General features: G+C 43.5%; 1 protein-coding gene across 11 annotated transcripts in view; it reads right to left on the bottom strand.

The window, feature by feature from the left end:
* LOC137854064 (SAM and SH3 domain-containing protein 1-like) overlaps positions 1–22,664 on the bottom strand; it is a 545,195-nt gene that overhangs the window by 24,283 nt on the left and 498,248 nt on the right. For 5 of the 11 annotated variants that reach the window (XM_068677041.1, XM_068677042.1, XM_068677045.1 and 2 more), the window contains exons 9-11: positions 8,992–9,124; positions 4,179–5,014; positions 178–249 (exon numbers count right to left, since the gene is read on the bottom strand). In XM_068677041.1, the coding sequence (XP_068533142.1) occupies positions 178–249; positions 4,179–5,014; positions 8,992–9,124 (1,041 nt within the window). The other 6 variants (XM_068677044.1, XM_068677051.1, XM_068677052.1 and 3 more) reach the window with 6 other exon arrangements.

Here is a 22,664-nt window from a genome sequence, read left to right as displayed (position 1 = left end):
TATGGGTGGATATGTTATTCTCAAAGCTAAGGAAGTCTGCGGTTAACAAAGATACTTTACTTTCTTGGATTCCCAAACTGCTATTATGGACCTAAATTACACTTCAGTCTATTATAACTCTATTGTGCATTTCATTTTCTGCTATTTCAAGCCTGAGCCTTCTCGTCTTATACTCACCATTTGGTCAGAATTGTTTCCGATATGAAGGGAACGATTTGTCAAGTCAAATCCTCCAAAGCTGCAGGTTCTCTGCAAAAAAAAAGGATGGAAACAGTTCTATCACAATGATTAGCTCATTTGAAACACCGTGATTTGAAGAACACCAGTGAAAACACACACATCTGCAAAAATGGAAACAAACAAACAAACAAAATGATGGGAGATTATAAACCAAGAATGCTGTTAAAAGCAATTTGAGTCATTTGTCTTTTCCAGAGACAACTCCTTGGCCTAAGGTCTGCTGCTGTTGAGTCATCTATTGCCTACTCTTTTTAAAAAGAAAAAAGGCTTTCTGGTCTGAGGAAACTGTTGATCTTATGCATCAAGTTTTCCAGGTTGCTGGCAACTCCACCTCAGCACTCCCATCTGCCTTCATAAATTAGTCCACGGTAGCACTGAAACAGAGAACCACCAATCTTTTAAAGCATCGAATAACCTACCTTCTGGGAATTGCTGCATGCACTCCATTTCCACTGAAATACAGGGAAATGCTACCTTGTAGGGCAAAGCCCTTGGAAAGAGGAGGGAAAAAGCCACCCAGCTATCTGTCAGCGTTGTGTCCCCAGTGATTCAGTAACCCCCAATTCCAGATTAGGTATTTACCATCACACCTCTGGTGGCACATGGCAGCTCTGCTACTTCTGGGAGAAAGTACGTCATATTTGCAGTGGCACAATCACCTGAGTGACTCAGTTTTGGCTGAATGCACTGGTGCAGTTTATCATAATCATCCTGCATAAAAAAGAAAATCAGCACTATGACACCGCTTCCTTCCTAAGAGCAGAAGGCAACTAAGCTCAGTACAGTTGCATTTCCACAGCCAAAACCAGATTGTGTAACAGATGAGTCTGCTAAAGCTTTAGTATTGCTTGAAAACAGACCAGCCTCTTAGGGGGCTCAGAGAGAATCCAGCTTTTGCCTTGTAACCTAAAAGGTCAAACCTTTGACTTTTTTTCTGGCCACATGACCAACCAGCTGCACAGCACTCAAATACCCGCCCCTGACAAAAGTCTCAAAGGGCAATCCAGGAAAATGAGGACATGGCTGCTGCAATGTACTTGCACAGCTTCAACTCCGGGCCCTAGGCAGGGGTTTTGAGAGAGTCATAGCTCTGTTATAAGTATTCTCTTTAGAGTTAGACCTGAGACAAACAGGAGAAAATTCTTAGAGCCTGAACCACTCCATGGGGTAACTTCAAAGAGACCTTAAGACTCAGCTTAAGACACTTTAAGCATCAGATCAGACCTACAAATGATTGCCAAATTAGTCCTGTGAGCGTGTACTTGGGAGCTGCAAAGATCCACCACCTGAGAACCACCAGGTGCTTTGCTTCAAGGCTCTATTCCAAAGAAACAAGCCCTATAAACTGTGCCACTTAATAAACAATTAGATCAATTAGTTCTGTTAATGTGAACATTCTTCTTGCCCCATTCACTACTAATCAACATATGCGTTAAATGCTTTTAAAAAGTTTTCTTTTCTGGCTTTACAGTGGGTGCTATACCCAGTGCTTGAATGCCAATTTTTGTACCCATCACGGCTCTACCAAAACTCAAATCCAACTTTGTCTATGCCCCCCCCCCCCCCCCCGCATCCAAAAAAGTGTTGTGATTTGAGACCAACCACAAGGAATAAGATGAGTTTTTAAAGCACAGCACGTTTAGCTCTGAGTAATGTTCTCCTGTGAAGAGTCCATTCTAACTAATCCTGCAGCGTATGGTAAATCCAACAATGAAGACAGGACATCTGGAACTGCTCTGAGCAAGCTCATCTGTCAAACCAGCCAAAGCTCCTCCTATAGCAGTCTTCTGAGACAGCAAAACGCCTGCTGGTTAAAAGCTTCTGCATAAATGTACCGTATTAAGGACTTTTATTGTTATGGATATTGTTATTCATTATGGACCTCCCCTACGTATAACGTTATCTTCAGCCTTCAATTCCAGTAATGACCCTGGTAATTCTGTACCAAACAAAAGGTCTGTGGATGAGGAAAGGGATATTCAATGGAATGGCCATGCATTAAAAAATATTATCATTTTGGGAGAAAAGAAAAACTGATGCTATTTGAAAATTTCATGCATGTCCAGGTCACTGAAACAAATATAAATGACAAAAATGAATGGCAAGGCAAGACATAGTGACCGATTCCACTGAATACATAGGCATTGCAATTTCCCTGAGGTTGCAGCAAACAAACATTAAGTGTTTCTAGGAAGAAGGAGTGGCATTAGCTCAAGTTTGCCAGCTTTCTGCGGTTTCAAGAAGAAGTGCGTTGAAAAAGCTAGTAAGAGCAGTGTGTCCCCACCTTTTATCTCATTGTAATGAGGCTGGAGAAGCAGTTAGCTGAGTTCATCAACAACAACAACAAAATGCTATCCATTTCTTCTCTGACTGTATCTCCGTGAATACACAAAAATCAGTCCAGATGGTTTTCATAAAGAAATTACTGTAGTAAGACCACTTTCTAGAAGAACTGAAAAACTTGTTTCTGACATCTGTATTTACAAAGACAGCTTTAGAAAGCATTTTTAACTATGCAGCATCTCTAGCCCAAACGAATATGCTCTTTTGCCTGAGATACCACCTACTGCTCAACCCTGAGAAGGACAAAAAAGCTTTCTCTTATCATTGTAATATCATTATGGGAAAACAGTGTCTTCTGAGTACAATATTTATGAAAACAAACAGTATCATGTCAGTGGCAGGGCAAGCAGTAAACGCAGAAGAAATAGCAAAGCAGCCAACAGAAAATATTCATGCTACTGAGAAAAAAAAAAAAAACAAAACACACCAAAAAACTCAATTTTGCATCCAGAGAACAAAAAGTGGACCATAAAAATATGGTCAGCTCCCACATGTTATTCAGGGAGACCAAGGCTGTGGGCTCTTATATTAAGAATAACTCACACCTGGGGAAATGAAGCAGAGGCCTCTCAAAATAAAACCTGTAATTCAAGAAGAAAAGCTGTTTTTACTGTATTGTTCACTGGGATATCTTGCTTAATGTTATGGGTGTACTGCTGTTTCCACCCACAGAGGGAGGGAATATACCTATATTTTCTACTAGACAAGAGACTGGTTCAGCTTTGGAGATCTGGCTGGCCCCAAAGGCAAGTTCCCAGGAAACTCAGCATCATGGTGAGGGGAATGGTCAAAACTGGGTCATATAGTCAGGAAGAGACTTTGGGTCTCTGGAGTGCTCAAATCACTTAATTTCTCGTACAGCACCATTTCTTTTTTTGGCCACCCCTTGTTCCTTTTCCACAGTGCTCTGAGGGAAGTTAACACCTTCACCTCACGCAAGAAAGGAGGAGCAGTGGCCAGGGACAGAGCAGAAGGGGCACTTTTGGTGGTGGTGAGCAGCAAGCAGGGGGGCAGCGTCTAGATAACATAAAACTCCCTGTCTTTCTGCAGCTGTGTGTTGACAGCGACTACAGAGCTGGATGGGCAACCTGGTGAGATGCAAACTGAGTTGTGAAGGGCCAATATGAGGCAATGACAGAGGGCAGGACAGAAACAGAGCACAGTTGACTAAGCGTGCTCTAATCCTTTGAAAATCTTGTATATCTCTCAGTGTGCCTTTAAGAGATTGCTGACTTCCAAAGCATCATAAAAACATTTTTATACTGTCTCAAAGCTTTTCATCAGTCATCTCGATTTCTGCTCTAAGGGAATTAAAAAAAAAAACCACAGCATTTTGTCATATTTGCTCTTTCTCATCGAGTTACTCTGTGCACATAGAAACTGCAGACTCAACAAAACTCTTCTCTGATGGAATTACATCAAGCTCCTCATGGCTTACTCTTCCCATATAGCTGAATTCCAGTGCTTACGAGTTTATAATGGCAATGAAAGCAGAAGAAGCGCTGAGTTTTAGTTAAAAGTATAAAGCAGAAACAGTGTTGACTGCAACCTCACAGAAACTGGAAGACCACCTTCATGACAACTCTTTGACTCACAGACTTTTGGTGGATTCTCAAGAGAACCCTTTTAGTACAGCGATCCACTGTGGCAGCCCACTTCCTCTTGGCTTCCTCATCCTCCTCTAGCAGGCATCTCCTCAGGTCCTGCTTGTCGGCCTTGCTCAGGGTCCTGTCAGTAACGGGACGCACCAGCTGGGAGAGGTTGAGGTGACTGTACAGGCTTTTCTCCACCACATAGGTAATATTGAATTCGCTGACAGAGGTGCGCCCTCGTAGCCTTCTGTTTGGGAAGCCACAACCTCCACCCCCTTTCGCTTTGTGCCGCAGTAATTGCAGGTCGCAAGTGGTGGGGGATGCTCCTTTCCTAGCAGGGCGCTGGCAAAGAAAAGCTCTGGAACAGGAATAGTTAGTATCCATTTTCTTCAATCGGATCTGCTTCCTTACACTCTGAATCTCCTCCAGGGACACCAGAAGATGGTGCTTGTGCCTGTTGCTGTCATAAAAGCAAATGCTTTCTGTACTTACCCCATGGCTCAGCGAGCCGAGGCTCTTCTTCATTTCCCCATCTGTCAAGGAGCGGCAAACTTTCTGGGTCTTCTCCTCTTCTGGGTAAGAGAAAAATGTCCCAAGTTTCTTGGGAGGCTTGATAAGGCCACGGCTATCAGTTTTGCTGAAGGTCTTCACCAGCTTCCGGTTGGCTCCCCACGTATCAAGGCTGCTAGATGAGGGAGAAGTAGTGAGTGAGTCCGAGTCATCCTCTGGCTGCTTCTCACAGGAGCCATCGAAGTAGAATTGCTTCTTGTGAACCCCAGAGTAAAGTGCCGATCTGTCATCCAGTATGGGCGAGTTGTCAAGTGAGTGCTCTTCCACACCTGCAGAGGGATGAAAGCAGGACAACGGATGTCACTGTTCATAACTCTTTAAGATCTTTCTCTGTAAAGTTTTATTTTATTTAATTATCAACAATCATCCACTTAAAATGGAAGGAAAACTCTTCCTGATTCAAGAATCCCAGAAGGTATTTGCAGCTGGATACAGCTGAATCAGCAACTTCCACTTGTGAAGTGAGAGTTTTGGGATAACAATAAATAGACTATAACAGCATGTAAATAAAGCAAGTGCTATTTTAAGTTTCTCTCTTTCATCCGCTGCTAAATAAGACCACAGATGCTCTCACTTAGAAATCCTTGAAAAGCTGGAACTGGGATCTGTTTCTTATGTTCTTCTTCTGACACTTTCTACGATGGCCCTACTAAACCTCTGCTCTAATGAAATTACGATAAATCAGAAATATACCCAGGGATTAAAAAAAACACACACAAAACAAACCAAATGCATCTCTCATTTAGGTCCAGTTTTCAAACACCCAAAGCTTCTGCAGTAGAAAACAGTATTTGTCCCAGAAAGTTACAGAGCTAATCTCAGGGCTGAAATGAAAAGAGCTGGGATTTCCACAGGGGAAAAGGAACCAATTTTAATGATACCGAATTTACTTAACAAACAGATGCAAAGTAAAATAAGCCAAAGTAGGTCAGATTGTGGTTGTGCTAATTTCAACACTGTCCTGCTAATGACAGAAACACATTGTTTTCACCAAATACATATTTCACAGAAAGGAAAGGAAACTTTCTGAAACACAAGTGGATATGGGAAAATAGCCAGGTCTCCTTTCTGGAATGGAGTGAAGGGAGAAAAGTACCCGGAACTGTGATTCCTTTTCACATTTATCATTTAAGAAACATTTTTGTCTAGTGTTTTCTACTGAGCAAACTACAGGCTCAGATATTAGATGAAGTAACAAGGAAAGAGTCAAATGAGAGTACACATCTTGCTCAGTCCTGCTTGACAAACTTCATGGCAGTCACAGGTATATATCAGAAACATCATTACCAAAATACCTATGATTTACTAAAGTCATTTATTCACTAATAAGGGGAAAAATCAACACAAAAACCATTAGTTGCCTTGTACAGGCTTCCTGTTTCATCTTCAGTCACTCAGCTGGCAAAACATATTTGCCACTTACTTGCTGAAAGCTAAGACACTGTTTTACCAAAATAAAACTCACTGTGACAGTGAAGGGATAGCAGGTCACATCTGACACAACTTTCACTGCTGAGAACTTTGCTGGGGTAGATCTGTAGATTGGAGCCTCGTTTTAACTCCATTTTCACTGGACTGTCCAACGTGCTCTTTTTCTCCTCTAATTCTCAATTTGAACAGAAAATTGACTTTCTCCTGAGACTGGATATGGGCTGATAAACAATTTTAGTCCACTGAGTAAATATGTTTTCAAACAGCTTGTAAAATATGCATTGTGTGTCAACATCATAACAGATGTTATTTGGAGTCAGTCCATGACACAAAGCCATAATGACACAGATGTAGATTTAAATGTTTTTAAATGCTATATAAGAGCGGTGCCCAAGAATTAGAACCTTCACTTAGCTCACTGAGGGAAGACTAACACAAAATACACATGGATTCAGATATTGGCATGTACTAGTGACTATCAGATCACCAAAATTTGTATTTAGTGCAACGAAAGACTCACTAGCAGAACTGTGGGAGAAGGATCTGGCGGTAGGATACTTTAAAAACAATGGTAATGTATAAGGAAATTTGGAAAAGCTTTTCTTCTTTGTCAAGACATTTCTGAGGAGGGCTATGAGGAATCTTTCTTCTGGGGAATTTCATGTTGGTTTTCAAACCAAGCCTACTGTCATACTTTAACAAAGGCTGTTGAACACCAATGAATTTACTGACATTATGCTGATGCTACTACATCAAATAGATTTCTCACTCAATCCAACCCTCAAAATCCTAGCCATCTAGGATTTCACATGACTTCATGTTTATATACTGGTTAAATAATAGCAGCAAACAGCTCAAGAGCCAATTTAGTCAACTGCAGGTAACTTGGAAGGGCAGATGGCAATCCCCAAATTTGACCACAGTATCTTCTGTGATGTTGCAGAGTCCTCTGACATATTCAAATGGGAATACAGACCTACATTATGAGATGTGGGGATGGACAGCATTTATGAAGCACTTTTAATTTGTCCTATGAAAATTTGGGTATGGGGAGACCTTTCAGATAGATATCTATTCCTAATGTGTAATTGACTCCTTAAGGTGCCTTCTACTTATGTAGAAGCAATCCATCTTGTTATTTAACAATATACACTTTTTTTTTAAGCTACAGAATTCACCAAGAGCCAACCTACAAAGAAACTCCACAGTCCTGGATGAAGCACAAACTCTGAGTTACAGATGAATTACTCAGAAAAGCCTAGCATTAAAACAGAGGAGATGGGCAGAAGATGGAGAAAGAAGGAAGCAGGGCAAGATTTTTTGGAGTTCATTCAATGAGTTGGGGAGCAGGGGTGGAAAAACTCGGTGGAAAAAAACCTGGAAGGAACTGAGACACGTAAGTGGAAGACTGAGGGAGAAAATTAAAAAGGCAATGAAATAGAATTGCAAGTGAAGCACTGCGAGAGAAGGAATTAAGAACAAAACAGTTAACATGCTGAAGAGACAGCCTGGTCAAACTGTAGGAAGGCGCCTGCATGCCCTTGGGCTGCCTGGTCCTGCAGCTGCTCCCAGCCCTGCAGTCTCTGGCTGGTTGCTCCCCGCAGCTTTTCCCAGACCCCCAGGGGGTAGGAAAGGCATCTCTGGCGTTCTTCCCTCAGAGCAGGGGAACACCAGCCCTGTTTTGTTTGCCCCTTCCCATAAAACATGTTTTTACTTCCAAGATAACCAGCTTTATGCCCTCTTTGTCTCCCCTGTGAGGTGAATAAACCTTTTCAGGCCAAGAGAGCTGCCCAGAGCTCTAAGCTGGCTGAGCCTTTCACTCCAGTTCGTTACATGACCATCGTGCATGAGAGAGGCAGGCTCGATCATAAATCTGCCAACAGCTTCCTGCCACATACCCAAGACGATGCACGTGTTCTCCTTAAATACACTCAGAAGGATTCATAATACGGTTCAGCTCACTGCAAAGCTGAAGGGAATCACAGGGTCTGATCCTGGGAAGGCCGCTGACAGAGAGAGGTAGCCACAGCTCCAGTAAGGACTCAAGCACGGCTTCACAGAGAGGATACTGAGGCTCAGGCTTCCTTAGTCTCTGAGTGCTCACACACAGATCCAGGTCATCCAGAGTTAATTTTGCAGCATGGCATTCCCAGGGGCTGAACTGTTTCCCGTTTCCCCACCCTCCTTGTCCTCCTCCATTCTCTCTCCCACTCCCCCTGTCTCTTGGCAGCGCGGCTCATTCAGCAGTCAAACTGCAAGCAGGCTCCCCCTGAACCAGGAGTTAACATTACACGAGGCAGCAGCTATCCCACAAGAATGTCCGATGGAGTTTCTGTGCTTCTGCCACAGGAGGAGGCCATGTAGCACCACTGCTCTACCCATCAGCTGCTCCCCTCCCCAAACTAGTTACAAGCCTCACCTGTGCTGCCTCCCAGACCTCGGAGGAGGGAGCAAAGCGGCGGCTGCTCTGCTCCCGTCCTTGCAGTGCCGGGGGGCAGCCGGCTGGAGGCACTCCTGGTCTTGTTCCCTCCAGCGTGGGGCACAAAACATAAACCGAGTTCTAATCTCTTAATGAAGGGCTCTCCAGCACTGCTCTGGGAACGCCTGGAGATCAGCAGTAACCACATCCTAGACTGTCACTTTCCTCCTTCTACAGACTCAAAATGTAATTACTTGGGTAATGCATGCACCGTAGACAAGGCAGCCTTTCCCACTGTCCCCTAAGAACACTTCCCACCCCCGCCCCTTTTCTGTCCCCTCTCAACAGAAAAATGCATTAACACATACACTTTAACCATACGCACACCGATTTTACCTTCTGTGCTGGGTTTTTTCATCTCTTCCACTCTTATGAGTTTCTTCCTGACTCTGCGAGTAGAATTTACCAGCTTGTGCAACCTCTTAAACTTCACCGACTCCTCTGTTTCATCATCGGATTGTTCTCTTGACTGGCAAAGAAACAAAGGGAATATTAATAAAGTAGTCGTTCCACGGCTTGCTCCTTCAAGTCAAGTTAACCCAGTTCATCTGCTGCGCTGTGTCAATGCAGCTCTGTAACTGGTATTATATTTTCAGCCCAGGTCAGAGAGAAACATTTAAATTAGTGAGGGTTTTCTTTTTTTCTTTTTCTTTTTCTTTTTCTGAAAGCGTGACATACCATTTTGATTTCTAAATCTGTGCAACATAAGATCCTAGGCATTGAAATGCATTCCTGCCCTTGTCCTTCTTCCCATGCATTGTGTAATAACTACTTCCACGTCCTCGCTCAATGCGTTTCAGGCAGGGCTCTTTCCCAGGGCTCTTCTTACCATACCAGTTATGCTCCTGTGGTTTGGGTCGGTCACTGGTCTGTCTGGCATCTCAGAGCTCGCTGTTTAAACCTGGTTATAAACAGCTTCTCCAAACCGAAGCTCTGTCATTGACGACTTCTCTTTTTTTTCCCCTCAGTCTTCCCAGAAAATCAAAAACAGCAGCACAAGAAAGGGACGGGAAGGAAAAGGAAGGAGGAGACCTCATCTGCCTTGCTCAGAAACTGCCACAGCTACAAAACGCTCCTTTCCTCCTCCCTGCTCCCTACACTCCTCCTGAAGGCTCTCGAGGCTGGAATTAAGATGGACACAGCATTCCTCCAACACTGACCAAGGGAAAACTCTGACCTTTTCAGATATACAGTGCAGTCCATATTCCCCAGCATCCCGTTTTGCATCTGATCCAGTATGCTCAGTTCCAGCTGTTTTCCCTCAAGTATCAAACATTACAGAGACAAAAAAAAATCCTCCCTTCTCCAGCAGCAGTGACACAACAAGCTGAAACAATCCATTCCTTGTGAACCAGAAGACGACTTCGTATTTTCGAGCCAGATCCAGCGCTCGATGTGCTACTTCCTCTGTTTTAATCAGTTCAGAATGCGAGCGGCGGCGGGGGGAAGGGGAGAGGAGGCCGGCAGGACGCTGCAGCCCGGCCAGGACAGCCCTGGCACTGTGCGCTGCACATTCCTGCGCGCCGCGCGGGCTCCAGCTGGAGCGCAGTACAGATTGTATACCTTAACTTTGTGCTCGCCCGTGGCCCCAGCCAATTCCCTGCCTTCATAATGGCCGGCTCGAAAACCTTAACGCGACTTCCTGGCGGTGAAGCTAGCTGGGGTTCCACGGCACTTCCATGCTTTCTCTCCTTCTCCTTAATTAAACTTTGAAAAAGGAACAATCCCAAACAGACCCGAGCCAAAAAAAGGGAAGCAAAAAAAAAAAATGTCACCCTCTCCCCTTCCCCAACAAAAATGCTCTCTCTGCTTATCCAGAGACTGATTAAAAGACAGCCCGAGTATAAAAACACTTTCTGCTTTTCAAACGTACTTCGATATCAGGATGTGGTAACAGCAGTAGATGCCATGGGACAGGACACCAATTAGCAGCTGTATGTGCACGAGTACGTCTTCAAAGGCACAAACAGTGCCTGAAGGAATCAGCGCAACTTTGAAAGTCGACCTGGTAGGAGCACATTTCACAGAGCCAGCAGAACCATGCCTGAGCAAACGCCAGCCACTTTCTGCGAGGGCGCTGCCAATTCCCGGTGCCCCACAAACTTCCTAATATTCATAAAGAAGGAGGAGTACCGAATGGACCGCATATGGCAGAAGGAATTACCAGGCTGCCACCCGAGCGCCGCGGGAATGCATTCATTATGGGTACAGACTGGATAGGTAATTAATAATCTTCCTTCAGGAGAAATAAGGCAGTAGAGAGGGGTAACAGACTTGTTTATATCAAGATAAATTAAGCAGCAAGAAGAGCATTAATTCAGAGATTCTGGCTGGGACAACTTAGTGACATGTCAAACAACAAGATATACCTCAGACATATTTAGATAAGATGAAGAATGGATTATTGACTGTAATCAAGAAGTTCAGTCAAGACTTCTTAGGCCACTAAGCACATCTTGGCAAGCAACCATCACGCGTGCTCTGCACTCCAGATACATTTATTTTAAATGCAATTACTCTATGCAATTGCTTTCCTTCATTACTTCGCATCCATCCTTGGTGTGCAGGGCTCCTGTTTACAGGACCGTGAGCTCTGTATGATTTGGAGCACAGCTCGCACCCGGTCCTCCCTCCCAGGATGTCACTGATGAATACGAAAGTTGCCTTGCAGATCACCTGGCCTAACTTCTGCACCAGTGTCCGAGAAAGACCTGTCCCCTCAGTGTCCTCCACAAAGTTTCAGCAGCAATCACAAAAGCTTTTACAGTGTCTGACATTTGCATTCACTACTGCCACAGCGAAAGCAGGTGCCAAAATAGCCTCCATACAAGGTACTGACACCGAACCCGAGTGGGTGGTACGGTGGATCCCTACCACACTTCAAAATACATGAAGTGCCATCCTAATAAAAGGCTAGCTGGTATTTCCTGCCATTGCAGGACTCTTGGTACCCTTTGTTCCAGCAGCCAGGGTCCTTTATGTGCAGTGACAGACACTTCCTAGCCCCGATGCTCGGCCGGGAGAGCCGAGAACAGGCTGTATTTAACAACAGGAACCGCCGGATAATAGCCTGACTAAAAACTAAGTCAGAGTCTCTCTCCAGCAGTCTATTTCCTACCATATTGGGTCGCAAGTGGCATGGAAAATCTTTTGTAAAGGAAAAGGATGGCTAATAAGGTTACACAGAAAGGCCTAAAAACATCTGTGACTACGCCAGTGGTGCTGGTCAGGAAACTTTTTTTGTCAAATAACGCTGATTGCTTGAAAATTAAACTGCTTTGAAAGAGGATCACTTTTGTTTCATTTCCTGATTTCCAAATGATTTAAAAAACAACAAATATAAAACCAAACACCTTGAAATTATCAAAAGACTCCATTTTGGCACACGGAAAACAGAGCTTAATTTCCCAGTTCATGCAGTGTTTTCTTTCGCAGCTAATATTAAACAGAAAACAGAAATGTAAAGCATCCAGGCCTAAATGACATATTTGGAAATTATCAAACTTTGACGTTTTGACTCATACGGCCCATTTTTCCTCTCTGGGTTTCAAGACGACAGAATGGCCTTTTTTGGTTGCGGCTCCTGGCTTCAGATGGGAAAATCAGCCTGATCCCACTGACCCGCCCTCGTGGCCCCTCTCTCCTTCTCTGTCCCTTCACGTGTGTCAGCACGCTGTGGCACTACAGGAGGGCAGAAACACGCTGAGAAGGGGACAACGTGCCTGCCGATGGCCGGGCAGGGTCCGGGCCATGTGTGTGGGGCTGGTGGAACAGCCGGGCCCCTCCGCGTCCGTGGGCGCAGGCCTCTCCGCGTGCTCCAAGGGGAAAACAAATGGATTTGCAGTACTGTAAATAGGAACAACTGAACTTCCATCTCCTCCGCTCCAAATTTTTCCATCCGAAGGCCCATATGGCTCAACTTTTAATTATTTTGGCTAATGCCGCATGTAGTAATTCTGCGGTGAATGCTCAAGTGTTTCATTTCTGGTTTCCAGGGCAACATTACATCAGATTGCAGACAGCTGGCTCCGCAGCCCTAAACCATAACAAATCGGCCAAGCCAAGGCGCAGGAATCGCGCTGGCTTTAAAGAGATAGCGCGGCCGGGGAGCCGGCGGGGCCCCTTGGCGGGGCCGGCCGGGCGGAGCCGCCTTCCCGCTCGCCTTGGAGCAAGTGCGTCCCCGACACATCTGCGCTGCTCTCCCGGCGCGCGAGGCCGCCAGCTTGGAGCGCTGCGATGCACGAGCGCGTGCGGGGAAACGGGGACTAAATGAACAGCAGCTGGAAGTACCCGGGGCTGCAGGCGGAGGACGGCGGCCACCACGTAGCGCATGGCTGGGAAACGGCTGGGAGGCCAAGGCCCAGCCCGGCCCCACCACGCAGCTCTCTGCCGCGAGCGAGCGTGGCCGAAAGCCTGCAAAGACGGTCTCGAATCTGAAAGAGACCCATTCCCTCTGCTTGGACACCTCCCTGCTTGTGCAGCCCAAAACCACGCACTGTGTCGCCTCATACATAACCAAATGAAAAGCCGCGCATCCAGGAACAAGCAAGAAATCAACACGTGCGTTCAGCATTCTGCTCCCGGCGTCCTCCTCGCTTTCTCTGCCACTCTTCTCACACAGGCTCTTCCTTCCCTGCTGCCTGCTCTGGAGGCGAGCAGCACGCGTGGCTTTCTGGCTGTGAAACACCGAGCCCCTTTCACGCGCCACAGAAAGAACAAGAGCCCACAGTCCTAAGCTCGCCCTCTGAATTAGCGCTTCACACACACACGCGCGTGCACGCGGCTAGCGTTTATTATGGTACTTGGAATTAATAGGCCAAATGTAAACCAGGAGTAAGTAGCTTGCTTTCGGCACCACTGTGTTTGGAAACACTACAGGGTTATAGCAGCAGCGCTTAAAGAACACAAGATACGCAAGACCCGCTGGCTAGGTCCTAATAAAAATGTGTAAGAAACATCAGGACAACAGGCAGTTGAAGGTATCACAAGTGATTCATCTGTTCCAGCTCCATAAACAAAAACATACATAACTTTTACGTGAGCTGTATGAAGCCATTTAGGGGGATGTTAAACTTTTACCACCCACTTTAAGCCCAGCAATCGTACAGCCCCAAACTGAAATCTCTAGGAAATCTCCCATCTAAGAAAGCAGAACATCTCTTAATACCTGTTTAAGCCTAAACTGCAATTATTTCTGGCCATCAGACAATCCTTATCCAGCAAAGTGGGGCACAAATACACATGCAGATCTGTGGCATATCACATCATCCACCCCTTGCCAGCTCACTTCAGAACTACAAGCTCACTGCAAACGCAAAGACATTTTGCTGCTCCTTTTAGGAGACGTGGCTACACGTGTCCTTTCTTCTCTCTCTCTCTCAAACAGGCTTTGCATCCGCCAAAAAAAACAACCGTTCTAACTTTTTTCTTTGTATTAAAGTTGCCTGGACAAAGTCAGAGACAGGAAAATAGAACAGAAAAGAACTTAAAAGCCCAAGGAAAGGAAGAGAAAAACTGAGAAAAGCTATACATGCTGTGCTGTGCCTAAGAATAACCACAAAAGCCTTTTCTCTTTCTCCCTCTCTGAAACAGGAGGCACATCCTCTCCACATCACGCTACATGCTCAGCGACTTACCAGCTTCGGCATTTATAGGCCTAAAGCTCAGTTTCGAGTAATTCCCCCCGAGTGCTCAGCTGCTGTCAGCTTCGTTACCCTGAAATTTAGGATTAGACCCTTCTTCTGAAGTATTGCATTCGCTCAGAATCCCGTCCACAAAATGCCTCTTCTCTGGAGTTACATTATCAGGCACCAAACTGGCTCTGATTTCAGTGCTGAATATGTAAAGAAGAAAAAAAAGCGTGATGCTGGACTCAATTAGCTGTTTTCTGCTCCCTGATTGATTCCCCCAGTTACTCGCTAGCTGCATAACTTGCAAGAAAGGCATAAGTCATCAGCTCTAAGCAAATCTTCTATTCACCACAAGGAAAAAAGGGAGTGTTGTACATGGCAAACAATCCCTGTTTTCACTGACGAAAGCTTGCTGACCTCTTGCTGGCCTCCAGTTCCTTAATTACTGTCTATGGAATTTCAGTTAAAGAAAAAAATACAGAGAATCTGTGCAAAGCCAGGACGAAGACTGACCCTCAAACGCAACCGCTAGAGTGGAGGCTGTGTCTATAGGAAATATAACTTAAGCCCTTTACCAGGCTCTTTTTATTTTCACTTTTAAATTCTTTTGACAAAAGCCCCCCTGATAATTTCCCGTTATAAAGGGCTAATTTGACAGAAGAATAAACTTACTTTAATGTTCTTCAAATTAGCAAACTTACTTTTTTTTTTTTTTTTCCCTTTTTTTGGTTTGCAGTGCTATAAAAAAATAAAAAAGAACATCACTAACAACTGGCAATGATGTTTAATTCAGAAATCTCAGCCTGATCTAGAACTGGCCATGTTGTGGCTTTATGAAACACTGTAGAGTGACTTCCAACTTCTCCTCCTAGGCTGGGCTCAAACCTCCCTTCCTGAGAAACAGACTCTGAGATGCCCAAGTAAATTACAGTCAACCGTACCTAATCCTGGACCTTGAGGCAATCCAGAATTGGGGCAATTCTTTCCAAAGCACAAGAAAACGGAGCAAAACCTCTGCTAATTAGCAGCAGTGCTATCCAGCGGTGGGAAGCAGTAGTGAAGGAATACAACAGCACCCTCTTTAAGCCAAGAATATACATGTATAACTCCCCCTTACTCATAACAATACCTTTAATGGACAGTTAATCTGGGTTCACTCCAGATCAGTCACACAGTGAAATCATAGCAGGACTAAGTATCTACTTCCTTTGATGACTGGCTGATTTTAAATAGCCACCTGGCCATGTATCTTTCTTCAATTTTCTCCATCTTTGTATTACCAATTTTACAGCTTTTCTATTCCCTAACAGTCATGTAAACTGGATTTACTGGCATGTTGTAGCTGGGATTTTACCCTTGAATTACTTCAGCCCCAAGACTCTGATGTAAAACCCCATGGAAAATTCTAAGCTTCGGATAAAACCAGCTGGTGTTCTCCAATTTCAATAACATACCAGCCCACATCAAGTGAAACATGACAGCGACTTCCTTGAAACATATCCCAGATTCCCTTAAAGTTCATGGCCGGGAGTGAAATTGATCTAAGTTTTGGGCTTGCAACTTGAGTTTTGAAGGTTTTGGGTTTCACTGAGAAATATTCACAAACCTCTAATCCTTAGAGAGGCTGTTTATAGAAAAGTGTGTGAAATTCAGATGTGATAATCCTTATCATATTCTGAGGCTCCCAAAAAGGGCCTCCAAGATTTTAAAGAAAATTGCACGTGGTCATAAAGTTCTTTGCCTCTTCCCAAAATTAACTGCAAGAGCATGAATTGCAAAGACTGTGCGAGTCTAAAACATGAAGCAGTAGTGTCAGCCCCCCAGGTAAACCGAAGAAAAAAGCAGTCCCACGTCTGGGTTTGGCCTGTGATTACTTACAAGGAAATCAAAGGAGAGTCTAACGGCTACTTTGGTGAAAGATGTATTACACATTAGCTGGTGACGACACTGCTTGCTGAAATTAGTGGGAAATATTTGTCATAAGTAACAAGAGCACAATAATTTAATTCCCCCTGGAGGTCTGTCTTGATACTAGAATAGCTGCTTAGGCAAATTCCTAGATGTTAACTGTTTCCAGGTTTTAGTTAAATAATTTTGAGAAGCACATTGCTGACGTTTGCATCTGCACGCCAGATACATTTCTTCACGGTGAACTGTTTCTCTTGCTGATCAGAATAATTAATTTTAATGACATTATGACTGCGCTCACGTAACGCTCATCATAGGTATATGTGGCAGAATGAAGCTCTGCGTTACATTACTTTGTATCTGTTACCATACAGTATTCCTTTCCAATTCTCCTGCAGACTTTTCTACACACGGGAGAGAGAGTCTCTACTTCATCATGTGTTTTGGCAAGGCCAAGAGGACACGAGGAGAATCCCTTCTCTCTGGTGCAGACTGTTACTGATGAATGGAGTACACCATTAGTCCTGGAAACCAACCCCTGAGCGTTTCATAAAACCAGTGGTGGAAGGGAAATACATGAAATACAGTGAAATTCATATCAGAGATGGTTTAGGGAAAACAACAACAACAACAAAACAGTGAGAGCCCTTTAGCAAAGGGTACGGTAATTTAAATTATATTCTTATCGCATTTTTGAACAATCAAACCATTAACGCTGCTGTCCTAAGTGCGAGAAGTAAACACCAGCAGTGCGGGGGGAAAGGGGCAAGTGGTAAACGACAGGAGCACAATTAAAATCTTCTATTGTACCACAAGTAAAGATTATTCAGCCTGGGTCTGCCAAATAGGGCAGTGAAACACATGGCTTTTGAGATTCTTAGTTCTTGAACTGAGCAGGGCTTTGTTCCAATTTAATAGGCTTGGTCTCTGAAAAGATGGGGGCAGGGAAACCACATTCTGGATTACAGCATCTCCTGCTGGCTGATGCACGCAGTGGGAACGGTCACAGGAAAAAGCTGTAACCCACGGTCTCACACCCTCTAGGTAACATGCAGAGAAATTAGGCAGCTGCCCAAAAGCCGAAAGGTATACAAGACAGAATAAGGTGGGAGGGAATGAATATTCAACTAATTTGCCTTCCCACCTTCCACCCTCCTGAAATATGTGGCCAAGCATTTTGTGGTGAAGTTAGTCAATGGGGCTTGTTTGAATGCAGTCAAAACAGAAGTGGTTAATCACAGTCACTGCCTGTGTGCTAATGCAAGCTCTCTCTTCTCTGTCATGATAGCAGGAAGGCTTTTCTTAGAGACCTTCCTACGGACTAATTACATCCAGTCTTCACATATGCAGGAGCAACTCCTGCTGGCAGTGACCAGGAGGTGTACTTGGCTTATACCATTGTCAATTTCTGTGTACAACCTTGTGGTGAAAATATTTGGTCCCACCAGCTAAACAGACACACACCTAGCTAAACTATATTTGAGGACAACTTGGGCAGGTCTTCCGTGGTAAGTAGTACTTATTGAAGTCATGTAGTTGTATTCCTAAATAAACGTATTCTCCAAATTCTAAAATTTTCTGGAAAAAATCAGACCAAATAGGTTGAAAGAAAACCAAAACAACCCAGCCAACACCATACAGTGTTCTTCAAAGCAACATATAAACACATCCGTGATTTCTCACTCCGTGCAGCACTGATCTAACTTCAAACTTTGTGTAGTGTCCTGGAAACTGTAATGGCAATTTGTGTTTCTCTCACGAATGCTCTTGTGTTACTACACCCATGGGAAACCCTGCTGTTGTGCATGGACAGAGATGGGGGGAAAGTTCATAGCAAAAATGCAGTTATTCTTCTGCTACTAGATTCCAGTGCGAGGTGCTGGACACCTGCGCTGACTGAGATCACTGGAGAATGAGGGCAGACAGTGCTACCCCAGACAGACCCCCATGCTAGACGTACAGCCTGGGAATTCTGCGTTTTGATGCTGTCTTATTATTGGCTCTTTCTTCATCGTTACTATTAATAAGTGCTGAGAATGTTACAGAAACTTGGAAACGAATAATAAATATACTATCCAACACAATGAGGGGCATTAGTGCCTTTCGGGAGATCTTCACACAAATTGGGTCACTAGACTCTTCAGAGCAACGCTGAATGCTCTGCATTCATTCACAGGCACACTGAGTATCAGCTCCTCTCTGCTACTTCAAAGAGCACACAGGGCCTGGAGGCAGCAACAAGATCTCCAAGAACTGAAACTTGGGAACATCCTGTGCCACTCCTAAGCCTGTCAAGGAAAAAAAATAACTCACAAAAACTGGTAGATCCTCCGATAACAGCAAATCCAGGCCTGGCAGTGCATAGCTTTCAAAATGCTCAAAGTATTCATGTCATTTGAGTTTAAACACTACTGTTTAAATTACACAATCTCATCCTACCCTAGTCTCCATTCACATCTAACACTGGTTCTGAATGCTCACTGACTTCTACCTTAGCTCTAACAAGTTAGAAAGAAGGGCTTTTTTTCCTGTAACATACAGCCCTATGTGATTAGCAGTTATAACATTAACAAATGGTTAAGCACTTCAAAAATCCATCAGTAATAAGAATAAAAATCAATTTAAAAACTGATGTATTTAGAAAGCATCAGCAACCTGAATCACTGAAATACAGTATAGCCCTGAATAATATGGATTTGCTGTAGCTACACTTATATTTAGTTGGAAGCAATTGGTGCTATGGAAGTTATATTGTAATTATTTCTTTTCTTCTTACTCTTGTGCTTAACAAAACAACATAGTAATAGCTGTTATGAGTCAGAGACAACTCTATCAGACTTGGTCTTTTATCGGAGTTAAATTTATGCCAGAAAGGGAGCAGGTGCATACACAGGTAATACAATCCTGATTCTACAGCTACAGCATGCCGCCGACTCAAATGAATAGGACCCAAACACCTTTCTCTCCCATTATTTTGGTTTTCACAATGGTAGTAGATACAGAACCAATACTGAATGCTTATTCAGCTTTTAGCCCCATTGAATGGCTGGACAAATGAAGAAGTCCTCAGGAAATAACACAAAACCTGGGAACAACAAAAGGGTATTTTGGTCTAACTAGGCCTGTCTCTGTGTGGACTCAGTTTGCTGCCTTCCGCCATGAGACAGATCAATAGCAGATGGAAAAGAGCAAAAATGGGACTGGAAGCTTCCCAGAGCTGTGGCCTCACGGTAGATGAAGATCTGGCAGACCCGGCCAAAGAAGCTTCCAGAAGGCAGGTGGAGCAGCACTGCTGCTCTCCCCTCACCCAGCCGCTCTGCTGGAGGGAGATGTGGTTTTTGTTCTCCAGGCTCATAAATTGTAAGGCCTCTCTAACGAGGCTGATAAGGTGGTACATAGCGGGGAGGGGGGCTCGGGGCAGCTCTCCTCAAACGCAGGCGTGTGTCGCTACCTGGGTGCCGGCGCTAATGAGCTCCGCGTGGCCGGCCATTATGTGATGATCAAAACTGCAGCGCACAAGCCCAACAAAACAGCTCAGTCCAGGGCTAATTACAGCTTCATTGAACTTGCATCTACAGAAGCTGTCGGCGAAGTTAATTAGTGGTTTGTTTCCGTGACAGCGTGCGCATGATACACACACTTCTGTCACAATCTCCCTCCTTTCCCCCACTCCTGCATCAACTATGACAACCGGTACCAATTAGCAGTCTTTCAGCAGAGGGCGCAGGAACGGATTTCTATGGGTTTCTCCTAACACTGGTCCTTCAAGCAGAGCTCTGGGGATGGAGCAGCCCTTCCAGGCTTCTGTTTAAGATGGACAGAGAATTTCAGCCCCTTAACGTTATCAAACGAGCTCCTGTCTTTAAGAAGCATAAAAGGCACCTCAGTAATGGGAAAGAATGTGGTAATTTTGAAATCCTCTTTCCCTGGACTTTCTGAATCCTGAGGACAAATAGGTCCTTATCTAAAACCCAGAAAGGGATTCATTTGTAATCTGCACCTGCTTTACAACCCAACACTTGGCAAAAGGCAATGAAAGCTTGTCTAGAGCTACTCTGAGCAGCCTTCATTTTAACGGAGATGAAAAATCAATATTCACAAATCAATTTGTAAAAAATGACAAGGTATTTCAGACTTCATACATCTGACTAAGAAGAAAAACAGTTTCAACTGCATTTCTGTATTACCTAATAAATAACACACATAACTTTGTTGTGAATAAAAAGGTTCACAGTGAGGTTTAAACCCAGCAAACGCTCTAAAGTGGTGGAGAACCAAATCACCTACTGGCTTGGCAAGGCTTTTGTTTGTTTGATTGTTTCTTAACAGCAAGCAAACAGGACACACAATTAACAGCACAGAAATTACATCAGGCTGCCTCCCTTCGGATACTGAGGAAATGACCCTTCTACCCTTTGCTGTTTATCTCTCGGATTTAATGTTAAAAGGGTATGAAATGCAAGTTTCCATTCCCTGGCACAGTAATTTAAAAGAAGAGGGGTTGGGAAGAAGAATCTTTAAATCTTTGAAATGAGTTTAGTAGCAACACCAAGGATGTTAGTCATAAACACATGACAGTTACACAAGCTAAAAAAAAAAAATAAAGCTTGAGTTTCCTTTTTTTTTTAACAAAAGAAAAACAACAGCTAATGGCATTTCCCTTTTAGAGGTTATCTCATTGGTGGCTGTTCCTATGTTTTAGGCAGACCTGACTTGAAAGTATGGAGCACTTAGAGATCTCCAGATGTTCCCCCTATATTTTTAGCTTCTTTGAATGCTTATTGTTTTATTATTATTTTTTTATTTGTCTTGAAATGTTGTTATCAGACAAAACTAGACCAAGATTCTCCATAAATACATCTTCCCAAGTCCTCCTAACTACCAGCAAGTCTCTGTCTGGAAAAATAAAACAATAAACAGAATAAACAAACAAACAAACAAACAAACAAACAAAAATTATACTAATGTTTTGATCTCTCTTAAATCCCCGAAGTTATTAAACAAGTATATAGCAAGTGAATTAAAATTATGCTTTTCCTGAATTTCCTCAATCTGCAAGTATCCCACAATTCACTTTTATCATGTGTGTACACAATGTGCACAAAATGATCAAGTATGATCACAGTGTTCCATTAGAAATTGCCTAGTAACAATTTGGCCGTGAGACTGAAAAAAACAGAAATCAGAAAAAAATGCCAACAGAATCAGAAGAGTCATTGCCCAAGGAGTTTTAATTCAAACCAGAAACTTCAATTCCAGTGACTCATATTTTAAATTACTTTCTGGGGCTAGGAGGCAGTGGGCTATCTAACAGAATGTTTCTAATATATGGAAAAACATCTTTGCTCCTTGGACTCTATAAAATGAGTGCGGTAGTTTTGAGTTTCCGAGTCTGCAGAGTACAAATCACACAAATGGCACTGAAAGTCAACCGATTTAGCAAAGGAAGGGCTTGAACACAGAATCATCTCTGTGCCTCTCAAAAGCTGGTCATTTTAGATTAATAGAGATGTCCTTTGGCAAAACAGTCTGGGTGAACACATGCCCTATCTCTAGACATATCTGACACTTCACACTACTTGGTTTCCTCCCTCTTGCATGTCAGTTATAGCTCAGAGTCTTTCACCCCAGTTAACCCTAATTGCTTTTTGGTCCAGAAAGAAGCCAAGCTGACATTTGTTCTAACATGAACTTTTGTTTCTGCATACGATCTGCTCTTCACTTGAAGGCATGCAGTTTCACAGCTTCTGTTAAATGCAACCAGGATAAAAAATAGCAACAAGGGCAAAAATCTGGAGAGATATTTAGAACAACAGAATACAGATTCCCCCGTTGATGTTAGCAGGAAGATGGTTCAAATCCCACCAGAACAACAGAGAGATGCAAGAAAGCTCTTGGCTGGAAGAGTAAAGACAGCTTATGAAAATAATTTCAGAGAAGAGGTGCCAAGTCATTCCATTCTGGAGCAAATACTGAGTCATATTTTGTCCTCAGAGGTATATACAGCTTTTGGTAACTTCAACACAAGCATAAACCATTATCAGAATATTTCAGACTGAAACTCAGTAGACCTCTGAGATTTTACTAAAGTAAATGAGAGTTTTGTGGCTTTTCTGCTTTAAGTATTCTAGTCAAAGGCATTAAGAGGGGACTGTCCAGGCTATAAATACTAATAAGGAAAAGATCAAGACACTTTCACTTGGCTAAAGAACCAATGCAGAAGAGCAAGGATTCTTCCTTCTGTATTCTTTGCACATTTCTGATATAGCAGAACAGGCTAGAAGGCAACATCAGTTCCTCTCTGTTCCCATCTAACTGAAGATGGGCATTTTTTTTTTTGAATACAAACAAGAAAATCCTTCTCCACCACAAAATATTTTAAACATCTCATAAAATGACATAGCATTCCTCTTTTCTTTTAGGGAGGAGAAGCTAACCGTCTGCTGCAGTTAGCAGGAAATTCCATTGACA

This window comes from Anas acuta, chromosome 3, assembly GCF_963932015.1.
Source record: "Anas acuta chromosome 3, bAnaAcu1.1, whole genome shotgun sequence".
NCBI lineage: Eukaryota > Metazoa > Chordata > Aves > Anseriformes > Anatidae > Anas > Anas acuta.
Note: the sequence above shows the minus strand (reverse complement) of the source record. Positions and strands in the feature narration are given on the sequence as shown.